The sequence below is a fragment of the Podarcis raffonei genome, chromosome 3, assembly GCF_027172205.1.
Source record: "Podarcis raffonei isolate rPodRaf1 chromosome 3, rPodRaf1.pri, whole genome shotgun sequence".
Lineage (NCBI taxonomy): Eukaryota > Metazoa > Chordata > Lepidosauria > Squamata > Lacertidae > Podarcis > Podarcis raffonei.
The window spans coordinates 82,364,952-82,379,431 of record NC_070604.1 but is presented as its reverse complement, the minus strand read 5'-3'; the positions used below and the strand labels follow the sequence as shown (position 1 = coordinate 82,379,431).

Sequence of the window (14,480 nt, the reverse complement as noted above, 5' to 3'; positions counted from 1 at the left end):
GTGCCTCTGGATATTTTGAATGCCTTTTGCATAATACTCCAGGGTGGCTGATCTTTGGAAATTGTGGACCCACTCCATTTAAATGCAGCACTCTTGAGATTCCTTACACTCAATAGAGCTCTATCCCGCTGGTTAGGAGGAACAGGAGGTCTGTGGCGTTCTCCCCAATCCACATCCAGCCTTCCCCTCTGATCAGTGCCAGTGCATGAGTAACTTGCACCAAACAGTGGGGAGAGAGCTGAATGGGGATATATAAGGCGCAAACATAATGTGTGCAGGATCATGCACAGTGTTAATTTTTCTGTGTCATTAGATCTGGAAGCAATTCTGGAGCTCTGTTATTAGTTAGTATAACTGTACATAAGTAAATTAGTTGGTCCTTTCCCATGGCTGGTCACCCCCGTAGTGTTTTAAATGGTGGACATAATTTTGCACCTTTCTTCATAAGATTTGAGAGGAGCTACAGTTTACTTTTTTATTAGCTGTGAGTGGTAAAGAAGCTGAAGAAAAAAACATGTTCTTATACCTTAGATGACAAAGATTTCTTTCAGTAGTAAGGTAAAGAATTCTTTTCACTAGACGTTTATGCTCGATTGCCAAGTGGTTTCCTACACACTTGAAACCCTGTGATGCTTTTCTGACTTTAAAAGCATCCTTGGACTAATGTACAATTACTGTAATATCTAGTTTGGCTCAAAGACACTTGGTTTCTTGTTTCCAGTTTTGGTACCACAGAAATCATAACATGTAAATAATTGATTGGATCAGCTTTCATTTCCCCCCTGGCCTAATAACTCGGTTTCCAATAAAATGTGGACCACTATGAATAAACTATGCATGGATATTATATTTTTGATTTGGACCATGTCAGTTAAGATGTGCTTAGAAGGTTGCAGATTCTTTTAAATCATTTCCTGCTACAGGGATTCAGTTTGCAAAGTGGGGATTTTTTACGGGGTTGGATCAAGAGAGAAACCTGCCAAAGGGGCTAGTAGGAGCTGGATTCCTGCCCTGACTTCCCTGGCAGCCAGTCTAGGGTTGGGGGACATTCCTCAATACAGTGGGCTTGGGGCTGAGGGGGGAGATAATTTTTCCTAATGGGGCTCCTGCTCATTGAAGATGTCTCTGTCTGATTTTTTGAAACCCCCACTTTCACCTCAGTCCCCTGCATCACAGTGACCTTCTAACCATCAGTGAAAGGTTTTTGGCTGATGGGTGAAAAGGTTCCTAAAGGGAAGAGTGGGCTTCTACTACAGTGGTACCTCAGGTTAAGTACTTAATTCATTCTGGAGGTCTGTTCTTAACCTGAAACTGTTTTTAACCTGAAGCACCACTTTAGCTAATGGGGCCTCCTGCTGCCGCTGTGCTACCGGAGCACGATTTCTGTTCTTATCCTGAAGCAAAGTTCTTAACCTGAAGCACTATTTCTGGGTTAGTGGAGTGTGTAACCTGAAGCGTATGTAACCTGAAGCATATGTAACCCGAGGTATCACTGTAGTTCCATTCTTTGGGCTTTTCTCTGGATCCAGCCCGTGGTTTCTCTGTTAATACTCGCCATATTGCCTGTCATATTTAGAGATAAACATCCAATATATTCTTATTACATTAATGTGCATTTTTATAGGCTTTGAATTCCAGCCTTCCATAATTTTATTAAGCTCTTCTAAGGTGTTATCCCCATTGCATATTATAAACAGGTAGTTTTAAATAGTATTTTCTGAGAACTGATTTGAAGAATGAAATCAACCCAAGTTATCTTCTTGTGCTTCTGGGTGACACAAAACAGACAATCCAGCCACCTGCGTTGCTATTTTACAAATTTTCGGACATCTTTTAGTTCCAAGCTTTTGAGCTATCATTCACACTACATTTGCAGAGTTTAGCAACAACTACCTGATGGTGAGAGGTAGCAATCAACAAATAAAATGGTACATGCCTCACATTTTGTATCTTTGGGATTGGAAATATCTACATCAGGGTTTCCCAAACTTGGGGCTTAAGCTGTTTTTGGACTATAATTCCCATTATTCCTGACCACTGGTCCTGCTAGCTAGGGATGATGGGAGTTGTAGTCCAAAAACAGCTTGAGACCCAAGTTTGGGAAACCCTGATCTAGACTGCAAATCTGCCATTGGGCAGACATAAAGATGTTGGTGGAAGTTTCTGTTCACCCCTTGCTTTATGTTGCCTCCTCTAAAGATTTTGACAAGTTAAGTGAAGAAATGAAAGATGGTCTTGGGCACCTTGCAAGGACTCTGCAGTTGTATCTGAAAGTGGAGATCCCAGAAGCTTCTCAGCTGCCACCTGCTCTAGATATTCTTCAGACCTTCGCAAAAGTAAGTGTTAAAACTGGATTCCTGGCAGTTCTGTCATTTCCCATGTCCTTAATTTTTGTGTTTCATGCAAAACCATAATATCTTTGTTTTTAATTTAAGCAGCAAAGAATGGGCATATTAAAAATGAGAACGATGATAGCATAAAACGCTGATATTGAAAAATGACTTGGAACGATTAGAGACAAATTCTATCCACCATAAGGTGTTGCTTTCTGGAAAAATGATCTTACGGTTTATGCTTTGCATTTTTCTTTTGAAACCTGTATATTTCTGCCGAATAAAATCTGTTTGGCAGATACATTTATATTTTGTGTTTTTTCTCATGTTGATATATGATGTTATGTTCCACAATATATCGGTGAATTCCAGAATTAGCTACATCTGGCCATTTCCCCCCTTGATAAACCATCTGACACTTATATTTATTATAGGCAAACACTACTATCCTTGCAGTTGCCCACTTTTGGCCTTAGTTGAAGAGATGGCTTCCTAGAATAGTTTGGGGATCTTTTTTATAATAGCCATTCATTTTTCGTTCTTCGGGCCGACTGCGCTGCAGAAGTTTTCTGGTGTGATTGGCCTCTTAAAGCATTACTGATTAGCCTTTTTGAATAGCCCTTCTTTGGCTGGAAATTTCCTGAGATCTGGCCTGTGGGGAATTTCCCACAGCTGTTGGGAAGTGAATGTGGCCAGGCAGCAGAAACTGAAGCAGGAGCGCGAGGGTCTACAACCGTAGCCCCCCTGGGGAGCGATGAGCATCTATTTCAGAGTATCTATTTATATCTGGTTACTGGATATAGTCAAATCAAAATTGACAGTATGCTCTAAAATGGGCAATTGGTTAATCTTTTAAAGAGTTTTTTAAAGAGTAACTTTTACTAACAAATTCTCAAACTTCTGCTAATTTTATAATTCTCATTACTGATAAGTTGAAATAAATAGGAACACTGCCATCTAATTTATTAGATTTCTTTCAGTGTTTTAAGAAAATTCTATTTCAGTGATGGCTCAGAGTTTAGTAACACTGCTATTACATATTCCTGGCTTCTTGTTTTTTCAGTCTATATATTGCAGTCTTTATTTGAGAGTGCAAAGTAGATACGTATTATTTAATCCTGAAATATTAATGTCCTGGGATTTAGTAGTTACATAATCATAATAAAACTGATGGAATGAGGTGTGAGTCATATTTCATCCACAAAAGTTGTGGGAGGAATTCAACATTCAGCTATGTTCCATGTACCGTCAGTGCAAGCATTTCAGCTTGTCAGATGAAACAGTCTCCTCCCCCCCCATCATCATTATAGCAGGAGATATATATATGTGGAAGAAGGGCCTATGTATTTCAGGGGCATTGTTTTGTGGGGTGCAGTGTATGGGCGAAACATTATGCCCAAGTATATCACTTTATTATTTCCCATTGGAATGAATGAGAAAATGTAAAGAGGTGTGTCCCTTTAGAGTTTGGCTTAAACTGCTCCTAGTGACAAATGGTCAGTTTTCCCCTCCAACCCCACTCCCAATATTTCCTCCCTTACTGTTTACCGTATACTTTAGAACTCAGTGGGATCCACTGAGAACTGTGCTAACTATTTGCATAGCCCCACCCTCAATTCAATTTCTGGATGTAAAAGAAAGATGGAAACAGCTTTTATATATACAGTGGTACCTTGGTTCTTTAACTTAATCAATTCTGAGAGTCTGTTCGACTCCTGAAACCATTCGAAAACCAAGGCACAGCTTCTGATTGATTGCAGGAGCTTCCTGCACTGAAGTGGAAGCTGCATTGGGCGTTCGGCTTCCGAAAAATGTCTGTAAACTGGAACACTTACTTCTGGGTTTGCAGCGTTCGGGAGCTGATTTGTTTTGCAACTGAGCCGTTTGGGAATCAAGGTTTGACTCTAATTTGATGTGTCTAGGTTGTCACTTATTGAGCTGCATCTGTTGTGTTTTAACTATTTTCCAGGTTTTCTTCTTGCTATTTAAACACTGAGTTGATATAATTTTATTAGGCATAATATGCTGATAAAAATGATTTGTGTGTAGCTATGGAAGTCAACCTTAATGAATTTCATTTTTCCGCTTTGCTGAAAAACTAAATGCAATGAAGATAGTCTTTTCAAAAGAAGTGTGCAAGTGTGCAGGTCTTACTATACTTCGCAAATTTTTTTCATTTATGCGTCCAGTGTCCACTATTTGAATTTTTATTTTTGCTGTTCCTATGTTGTAACTTGTATGCTGTTCATTTAAGGGGAATAGCTTGGGAGTGACCAGGGAGAGGCCTATGGAGACATCTTTTTTCTGAGTGATGGCAAAAGTGATGGCAACTGGGTTTTCCTGCTCTTTTCTTCCTTTTTTTTCAGCTTGTAAAAGCAGAATTTAGTTGGTTGTAAGCAAAGGAAAAGAAATCTTTGTTACAGAAGTCAGGCTTACAGGAACCATCAGTCCTGTTAGGAAGACTTAGGCTGTTGCAGTACTGTGTATTCACTATACTATGTTTAATATACTGACCTTCTGCTTTTTATATGAATGACATGGAAGTTTAAGGCTCATTATGTCATACAGAGCAATTAATTAACTTTTGAATGAACAAAAACAAGGAAGACTGTGAGAGAAGTGAAATCCCATGTAGCATTTCAAAGACGTGTTGTGAGTTTTACATGGTGCTAGATGGACTCATGGTTTTTTATGAAGTTAGTACTACCAGTATGTGATATCCTGTTGTAATACTGTTTTTCTGACTTTGCAACACATTCTTTTCAAGTTCACTGGATGCTTGCTGTAAGCCTAGCCTCCATTTTTTCCTTTCTGATCAATCAGAAATTGTAGAAAGCTACAGTTGAAGGTCAGTCGTAATCTGTTTGATGCTGTAACTTCAAGAATAAGAAGGAAGAGACAAGAAGTCAAAATAGAAAAACAAGCAGACCTTCACTGAGGTGACTAATTCCTGACATTTTCTAGAAAGAGATTCTAATGAAACTAGCTGAAAAAGAGTAAAAATTGGCTCCTTAATTTGCCCCTGTGCTCAAGAGAGTTTTGATCAGATATGACCAGAGGCTAAAATCAGTTTTGGAAAATATATTTGAAACACATCCACAGAAGGTCAGTGAATGCATTTCAGTTTATGAATATCAAAGAGAAAGCAAAGGCACATTGTACACAAATGAATGTTGTGGAAGGGAAAATACAAGGAGCAGTGTATGCAGGTGAAATAAAACACAATGTTTAAATGGAAAAGCAAAACAGAATATGAATATGCAATCTTTTAAAAATCATCCTTATTATTAATTAACATACACTACACACAATTGATGTCTCTACTTTTAAAAGTAGAGACATCACCTTGCCCACAAAGGTCCGTATAGTTAAAACTATGGTTTTCCCAGTAGTGATGTATGGAAGTGAGAGCTGGACCATAAAGAAGGCTGATCGCCGAAGAATTGATGCTTTTGAATTATGGTGCTGGAGGAGACACCTGAGAGTCCCATGGACTGCAAGAAGATCAAACCTATCCATTCTGAAGGAAATCAGCCCTGAGTGCTCGCTGGAAGGACAGATCGTGAAGCTGAGGCTCCAATATTTTGGCCACCTCATGAAAAGAGAAGACTCCCTGGAAAAGACCCTGATGTTGGGAAAGATGGAGGGCACAAGGAGAAGGGGACGACAGAGGACGAGATGGTTGGATAGTGTTCTCGAAGCTGCCAGCATGAGTCTGACCAAACTGCGGGAGGCAGTGGAAGACAGGAGTGCCTGGCGTGCTCTGGTCCATGGGGTCACGAAGAGTTGGACACGACTAAACGACTAAACAACAACAACACACAATTGAACACAAAAAACCAAAACACAAGCACTAAGTTGCTTCTTGGAGCTTTCACCTTTACCATGCATGAATTAATAGTACTTTCTTTTCTTTTCTTTGTGCCCTTGTTATCCACAGCCTAAATTATTACAAGTCTAGCTCAGGTCATCACAGAGCTCAGAAATAAACTGATTTCAGGCCACAGTAATAAAGCCTTATTAAGAATAGGTGGTCAGCACAACAATTTTTGTTTGCACACGGGAATTTCCCTCCCTGGCCTCTGCGCATTGCCCCCCTCCCCCTAAAAATTCTTCTCTGATGAGTTGAGGGGAAGTTGTGATACATAGCCAGAAGTTAGTGATAGGGCTGTATCATCAGTGATTCAGTTCACATTTAAAGGCAAACTTCACTAAGAAAGAATACGTGAACTGAAATACAGCTTTCATAATTCACTTTTCTCAAAAAAATGCAATGCAGTTCTCCAGCCGAGTAATGTGTACTAAAATGCACAAATTTGGGTAAAGTGTACATAAAAATGCATTTATTAGTGAAAATAACATAAAATAATGCGTTGCACTAAGGGAAATGTCTGTATTAGGCAAATTTGCATACAAACATGTATAGTCACACAAATCCTGATGAATTTTCATGATGATTTTTTAAAATTGCAAATGGATTTGAAAATATTAAGATTTGGATGAATTAGAAACCGAAATTGACAGATTTGCCCATCCCTGATAATCAGACTCCAGTAATTGTACTAAAAGATGGATGTAATTCAAGAACCAAATCATTCATGTGCAAATGAAATAAAAAGGGGTTAAGGAACTGACTAGTCTCACACCTTTAGTTGTAGGAATTATTTCAGATGGCCTTAAAGTAAATCAATGTCAATTGATACTTGTGCTCCACAACCAATTTATCATGATTGATCCTATTGAAGGCTGCTGTAAGGTAGACAAATGCCACCAAGTAGTCTTTTAGCATATTTGCTCAGCTAGTAATTAAGAACAAAGCATTGATCTATTTTCCCACAAGATGATACCCCTTCTTCTAGTCATGTACCTAATTTTGACCCGATATCTTACAGGCTTTTTGGGTGATAATGACTAGGATCCAATTTGTTCTTATATATCATTAAGATAATGTTCACCCTCCAGTCCGTGAGCTTTGTACCGTATTATTTCTATAGGCAACAATCCATGTTTGCTGTAGAGTTTCAACATGACATTAAGGTGTGCTTAAACCAGGTATGTACAGTCCAATTCTTTAAACATGATATTACATGAGATCGCCTACATGGAGCTATGTGAGTGTTAGTGGTATGGATGCAACCCCATAGAAATCACTGTGTTCCAACATGTGATGATTTCACCATCTGAAATGTTCTATGTGAGTGGAATCTGCCAAGTGGAGTGGATCTGTCCCAAGTCAGTGCTTTAACTATTGTGTCTGTGAATGTGTGTATCTGGATTGTGATGCGGATGTCAGTTTCCCACTATTTCCCAAAGTTATAAGATGTCGCCGAAGGTTTGATTGGAATTGGCCAATTGATGGCAGACATTCTGTATGATTTCTAGACATTTTTAAAAATATAAGCCTATGAGCCTCTGCATTCATAGTTTACAATTTTAGATATTGGGCTTTGGAATTAGTAGCTGAAGTAAGTCAGCTGGCATGTGGGAGCTCTTAGGGAGTAATCTTAGGCACATGAAGCTGGTGTAAATCAAGCTGGTATAAGTTGGTGTAAGTAAGTCCTATTCATCAGAGGACTGCTGCTGCTGCTGCTGCTCTGCTTAGTGTGGCAGACGGAAAACAAGCCTTTAAAATAGTGCTCTATGCCAGGTTGCCAGGTCACAACCCGGAGGCTTCAGGTTGCCTTCACTGAAGCCTGGAGAGTGAGAGGGGTCAGTGCGCACCGACCCCTCTCACTCTCCAGGCTTCCAAGGTAGCTGCCTGAAGCCTCCAGAGCGCAGCGGGAACTCTCGCTGCACTCCGGAGGCTTCGGGTTGCCTTCACTGAAGGCGAAGGCAATGTGGGAGAGGGGGAGCTGTGCAGCACCCCTTCAGCGAAGCGGGGGGAGAAATGGAAGGGGCTCTGTTTCTCCTGCCACTTCGCTGAAGGGGCGCTTCGCAGAGAGGGGGAGATTTTTTTTCTTGTTCTCCCCCTCTAAAATAAGGTGCGTCCTATGGTCGGGTGCGTCCTATAGAGCGAAAAATACGGTATCAAAACTTCACATCAGAATGTTTTAGGGAGTTACAAGCATGTGGGGTCATCCATAGCAGTCTCTAGTTCATGACATACATCTATAGATAGTTAGAATGTCCTGGTAGGAGTCAACTGTCCATCAAGAAGTATTTGTCAAGCTCTCCTTGAAGCAAGAACTGACAGACATCTAGGCCATTGCTTTCAATATTGTTGCCGGTGATGCATAGAAACCTGTGGTAGCAACCATGCATTATGCAAATAGTAGCTTAGATATTCCTGTGTCAGTATAAGCCAGGCGAAAAGAGATCGCAATCAGTTCTGTTCTGTCTTATTTAGCTTCTGTAATGTCCACAATATTCTGAAAGGCTTTTATCTTTATTTAAAATGTCAACTTGTAATAATTAATAAAAGATGCAATCAAATTTCCATTTAGCAACAGTTTAAAATGACTTAATTATCTTAAGACCGCTCTCTTTTCATTACCATTCCTAGCACACAGAGTTCTGTTGTTGTTTTTTTAATTTGCAGACTTACAGAGATGAGCTATAAAGAGTTAGCTAAAACTTGTTTAACCAGGCTTAGGAAAACAGATGGAAGTTTGCATGGAATTAGTACTCAATTCTGGGCTCAAGGTCCCTTCCCATTTATCAATTTGCTGTGCCAACAAAAAAGAGTTTCCTTTTTTTCATTTGTTGTGCATTGTATCTCTCACTGCTACATACTCTTCTGTTTCATGGATATCAGTATGCAATATTTGAACATTGCAGTTACTCCCTTGATAATACATTCATATATTTTGCGGTTTTCACAAGAGTTACAACCCTGTATTGGTTGATGATTGTATGTGATATTGCCATTGAAGGATTTGCTTTCTTCAGTCTCTAGGTTGTATCTGATTAAATCATGCTCAGAGTATATGCCCATTGAAATCAACGGACTTAAGTTAGTGAAGTCCATTATTTTTGCGGGTCTACGCTTGGTATGACTTACAGAGGAATCCCCCCATTATGCCAGGCTGTTGCAGGGGGTTGTACTGAGCAAAGGTGTTTCTCTGCACAGCTCTACAAGTATCTACAGGAATAGCCAACTGCACAAATATAAGGTGGTCGGACACTTGGCTTGCCAGTACTGCATGTGAAAAGAATCTAGGGGTCTTAGTAGACCACAAGCTTAACATGAGTCAACAGTGTGATGCAGCAGAACTAAATTGTTGTTGTTGTTTGGTTTAATAATAAGGATGATAATAATAATAATAAAGCTAATGCTAGGCTGCACCAGCAGAGGTATACTGTCCCATCAAAGAAAGTAATAATACCACACTATTCTGCCTTGGTCAGACCACACCTGGAGTACTATGTCCAGGTCTGAGTGCCACAATACAATTGGACATAATTTGGAATTACGATGGTGGATTGAACCTGCATTGATTTTAACCAAGATGTAAGATATCTGAACCAGAATTTGCATGTTGGTTCCTGAAACCAAGGAGCAGGATTTTGTCCATGTTTGGATACAACTGGATGCCATTTTGAATCAACACTGAACCTTTCAAAACCATTGATTTCAAAAGTGCACCTTTTTCTGTTTATTAGAATGACTGAGCAAAGCCATACTTTTACCACTAATGCTATGATTAAACAGAAGCAATAATAGGCCCTGCTCATGGATAAACTCTCAGACTATTATACCACCTGTGTAGGAATAACATTGTCACCTCAAAATTACTACATACTTTGGGCAGTGATCCAAAGGCTGAGAATAACCACACAGGTGTGTTAGTCAGGAGGCTGCCTCAGAGATCCTACAGGCTCCAAGCTGAGCTGAGGCTCAGTCCGAAGGAGGCTGCTTTGCAGGCCACTTGGAGAAACACCTGAAGTCTAAAATTCTGCCATACACCCAAATTCTCTAGATCCTCCCCAAACACCCAAATCTCTCAGTTATCATGGACACTCCCAGCAAAAATCAATAGGTAGCATATATGAAACCTAGTTGGTACAGGGCACAAAGTACTTCTGAGCTACATGCATCACTAAACATATTGTTGGCATTTTTTTAAAAATAGTAACATATAAATGGAAGAAATGCCTTGTACAATTTTAGGCTCTCATTTCTGCGGGAAAAATGATGATGACCTATGTCCTCTTTTGTCATCAAGTTTGAGAAATATACAAAACTCCTACTTAAGTCCATACTTGCTCATTGTATGCTGGGCTATATTTTGCTTTGTTTCATCTTTTGAAAACCAGATTTATATTAAGCCTTGTGAAGTTCTGTTGGAAACAAACGGAGACAGCAATCCTGGAAAACATTCTCTCTAGTGAATTGTGACAGCTGTGTCTTTTCTCAGCTTAAATCCCTTGTTGTATCCGTCTCTCCTTTATCTCCTAGCTTTTTGTCATTTTTTAACTTAACCTAAAATCCAGGGATTTAAATATCAGAATTCTGAATGTAGCTGAATTTTGGCCCAAGTTCAGAATGAGCTTGAGCAGTTGTTGCCACTTTCTCAGTTTCATTTTCATGGTTGATGTGAGCAATGCTTTATTATTATTATTATTATTATTGTATTTTTAAGAAAACGAGTTTATATTCAGAAACTGGAATTGAGTTCAGGAGAAATATCTCTGCTGTAATACTGTCTAGCTTTTCTGTAGCAGATTTGTGTCCATGTCAGTGATAAATATGGATTGTGCTTAGTGAGGTAGAGCTATGTGGGTTTCCTGTTTATATAGCAGCTATGCTATCACAGTCCAGAGCAGCTTCTGCTAATTATTCCTGATATAATTTCAAACCTATCTGACTGTGAAATTGTAACTGCAAGAATAAACTTCCGAGTCTGTTGCAGAAGCTCAATAAACTAGTTCAGCTGTTTCCCAATCTATCTGGTTGGCATGTGTTGATGAGTGGAAATAAAGTTCTCTGGTATGAATGCTAGGGCCAAGCCTCATGTGCTGTGAGTGATTCATGTTTAGATCTCCTGAAATTTTTATTGCAAAGCAGTAGAGCCCCCGTACCAGGTACTCACATCCTGAAATGCTCAGAAAATGCAATTTTAGAGCTATTACTTCATTAAAGAAACCATCCTCTAATTGGTTGATGAATTATTTTATTAAATCCACATATATTTGCATGTGAATAAAGCAATACCGTACTGGCTTGAATATAAGCCTCACTTTTTTCCAAATTTCAATTGTTAAAAGTTAAAGCGCGGCTTAAATTTGTGACCTTACAAAAATTGGCTTTTACAATATCGCTGCTGAAACAGACATATGGTAAAATGGAACGGGTGTGAGTGTCTGCGGAATTTGAAGTGAGCAGCTTATATTCAGGTATTGTCTTTTTTTCTTCACCCCCTTGAATTTTAAAGGTGCGGCTTATATTCGGGCCAATATGGTAGTTCTGAAGAATGCAGCATTATTTATTAGATTATTTAAAATACTTATTTACAAGCCTTCAGCTCTTTTAGGGAGGTTTCTGTTTGTGTTGCAGCAAGTACTACTTCAGGTAAAGGTAAAAGATGTGGGTGGCGCTGTGGTCTAAACCACTGAGACTCCTGGGGTTGCCAATCAGAAGGTCAGTGGTTCGAAGCCGTGCGATGGGGTGTACTCCCGTTGCTCTGTCCCAACTTCTGCCAACCTAGCAGTCCAAAAGCAAGTAGATAAATAGGTACTGCTGTGGTAAGAAGGTGAATGGCATTTTTGTGCACTCTAGCTTCCATCATGGTCCTCCGTTGCGCTAGAAGCGATTTAGTTCTGCTGGCCACATGACCTGGAAAGCTGTCTATGGACAAACGCCAACTCCCTCGTCTGAAAAGCGAGATGAGCACCACACCCCATAGTCACCTTTGACTGGACTTAACTGTCCAGGGGTCCTTTATTTTTACCTTACTTCAAAGGAAATTTCCCCTTTGGTATGAGAGAAGGTACTTGCCCTCTGCAGATTGTAAGCACTGACATCATTGCAATTTATATTAAGAGCACATCTTGGTGAGTGCCTACAGTTTTTAAAATACTGGATATTCCCCACCCCTCCTTTAGACCTGGACCATGAATGCAGCATATATTTCAATCTCCTTTTGTCAGAATTTATGTGGCCTAGGAAGCTTTCCCAGGCTATAATTACGGTACCTCTTAATTTCATCTTTTGATAAGCAAGAAGCAATCCATATATATCAGTGGCTATTCTCTTTTTTCCCATTCTTTTGAAGATCAAGCTTCACCAGGAAAGAGTTCAAGAGAGAGGGCAACTGGTGGCTTAACGCAAGTAAACAAATGGTTTTGATTAAATCCACACAATGATAAATGGTGGGATTTAGGATAATGGGGTAAAGTTGGTCAATTTATTATTTCAAAGCAAGCTTAGTTTGGAAAAATTCATGAAAATATCTTGGGAAGGAATCCTCAAGGGTTGCACAGTTCATTTTGCCTTCATCTATCACAATTGCTATTGTCCTTTCCTTCATCAAACACATTTGTAGCAGTACATTTTAATTTACTGTTTCAGCTTGTCTGCTCTGAATCAATTTAATCCTAGTTTGGTGTCATGCAGTGCAGAAATTTTGAAATTTTGTTTTAATGAGACTCCCTACGTCAAATGGTTCAAGATCATCCACATGTAAATTGGGCTTGCCTCTGATACTACCTGTGATAGTCAACTGTTTATGATGATAACAGCAGGTCGGGGGAGGGCACAGCACATAGATTTCAAGCAAAGCATACTTTTCCCTCTCTTTACTGCCTAGCATTTATACTGTGCCTTGGACTCCTTTTATAACAAAGAAACAAAGTAAATAAAGAGATTAAACAGCCACATTAAAATACTCATAAATCACTTCCCTGCGGTGGAATTATGTTGGCTTCTTAAAGGCCAGTTAAAAACAAATGTTTTATTAACTATTGAACAACTGGAGCAAACGTATCTTGGGGCTGCCTTTGCATTATCTTAGAGGAGGCATCTGTACTGCAGTGTGATAGGGTTTGCCGGACTAAACACAGAACATCATTATATGATGGCTGCAGGTACGATTCACTTACTGGCCAGGATGGTCAGTGGAAAATACAGCTAGCTACAATCATGGAGAAGCCCTCCTGCCTCTCATGTGGATGGCCCAGTTAATACCACTAGCTTTTCTCCGTGAAATTTTGGAGCAATTTTGAATATCTGATCTAGCATTTTCAGAGGTACATAACTTAATCTCTAGTATCAATGAACATTATGTTGTCTCTTGGCAATTTCCCCTTGCCCATGACTGTTTTACAATCCTGCCAGAATCTTTATTGCTAAAAATGAAATAGTTGGGTCATCAGAAACTCTGTTAAGCAATGTGTTTTGCTTTGGTCTGAGATTTTGGGAAGAGAGTATATGCACCTGTGGGTGGGAGAAGAAGGGGTAAATAAGTTAGTAAATTTTGCCAATATATGAGTTGGGTTTAAACCTGCTCACCCTCTACTTTATCAGTGTGGTCTAGTGGGGGGGGTGCAGGTTCAACTTCCTACTCACATGATGAAACTCACTGGGTAATGTTGGGCCAGTCACTGTTTCTCAGCCTAACCTACCTCACAGGGTTGTTGTAAGGATAAAATTAGGGGTGTGTGAGGGGAAGACAACCATATATGCCACTTTGAGCTCCTTGCAGGAAAGGCAGGATATAAATGTAATAAAGTATTAAAAAACACTGTAGGAAACAGTTTCCAGGTAGAGATCATTGTTCCATAGGAAGATTTCTTGAAAGCTTACTAAAGTCATGTCTGTCTAGAAATGTAAATATTACAATTACAAGTGGCTGATTTCTAATAAGTAGCTGATTTGGCTGGTTTGTGGGATTGGGAAAACATAACATTTTTAATTAGAACGAGGACATCTTTGATATGAGGCACAAGCATCAATGCCATTATTCATACATTATTGCTATGGGCAAGGTTTTTAACGTTTTAATTAGCATTGCTATTACTGTAGTGTTACTAATTAATTTTTCACCATAATCTTACATTGTAATAACCCCTGAATTGTCAGCGTTTTGCATAACAATGGAACTGCTAATGTAGGATGGGAATGAAGGCTGAGAAGAAAGGGGAGATGAGCAGTGGCAGTGCTGGGTTTGACAGGACTCGGGGTAAAGGGCCTCTTGGCTGCTCCCCTTG

At 39.5% G+C, this 14,480-nt stretch overlaps 1 protein-coding gene across 9 annotated transcripts in view; it reads left to right on the top strand.

Annotated features, from left to right (window-relative positions):
* The window catches only part of SMYD3 (SET and MYND domain containing 3), a 349,559-nt gene that overhangs the window by 41,683 nt on the left and 293,396 nt on the right, over window positions 1-14,480 (top strand). For all 9 annotated transcript variants that reach the window (XR_008329628.1, XM_053382716.1, XM_053382715.1 and 6 more), the window contains exon 5: window positions 2,200-2,336. Coding sequence is in view for 8 of the 9 variants with exons in the window: in XM_053382716.1 (XP_053238691.1) it covers window positions 2,200-2,336 (137 nt within the window). In the remaining variant the exon portion in view is untranslated. The remainder of the gene's footprint in view (window positions 1-2,199; window positions 2,337-14,480) is intronic.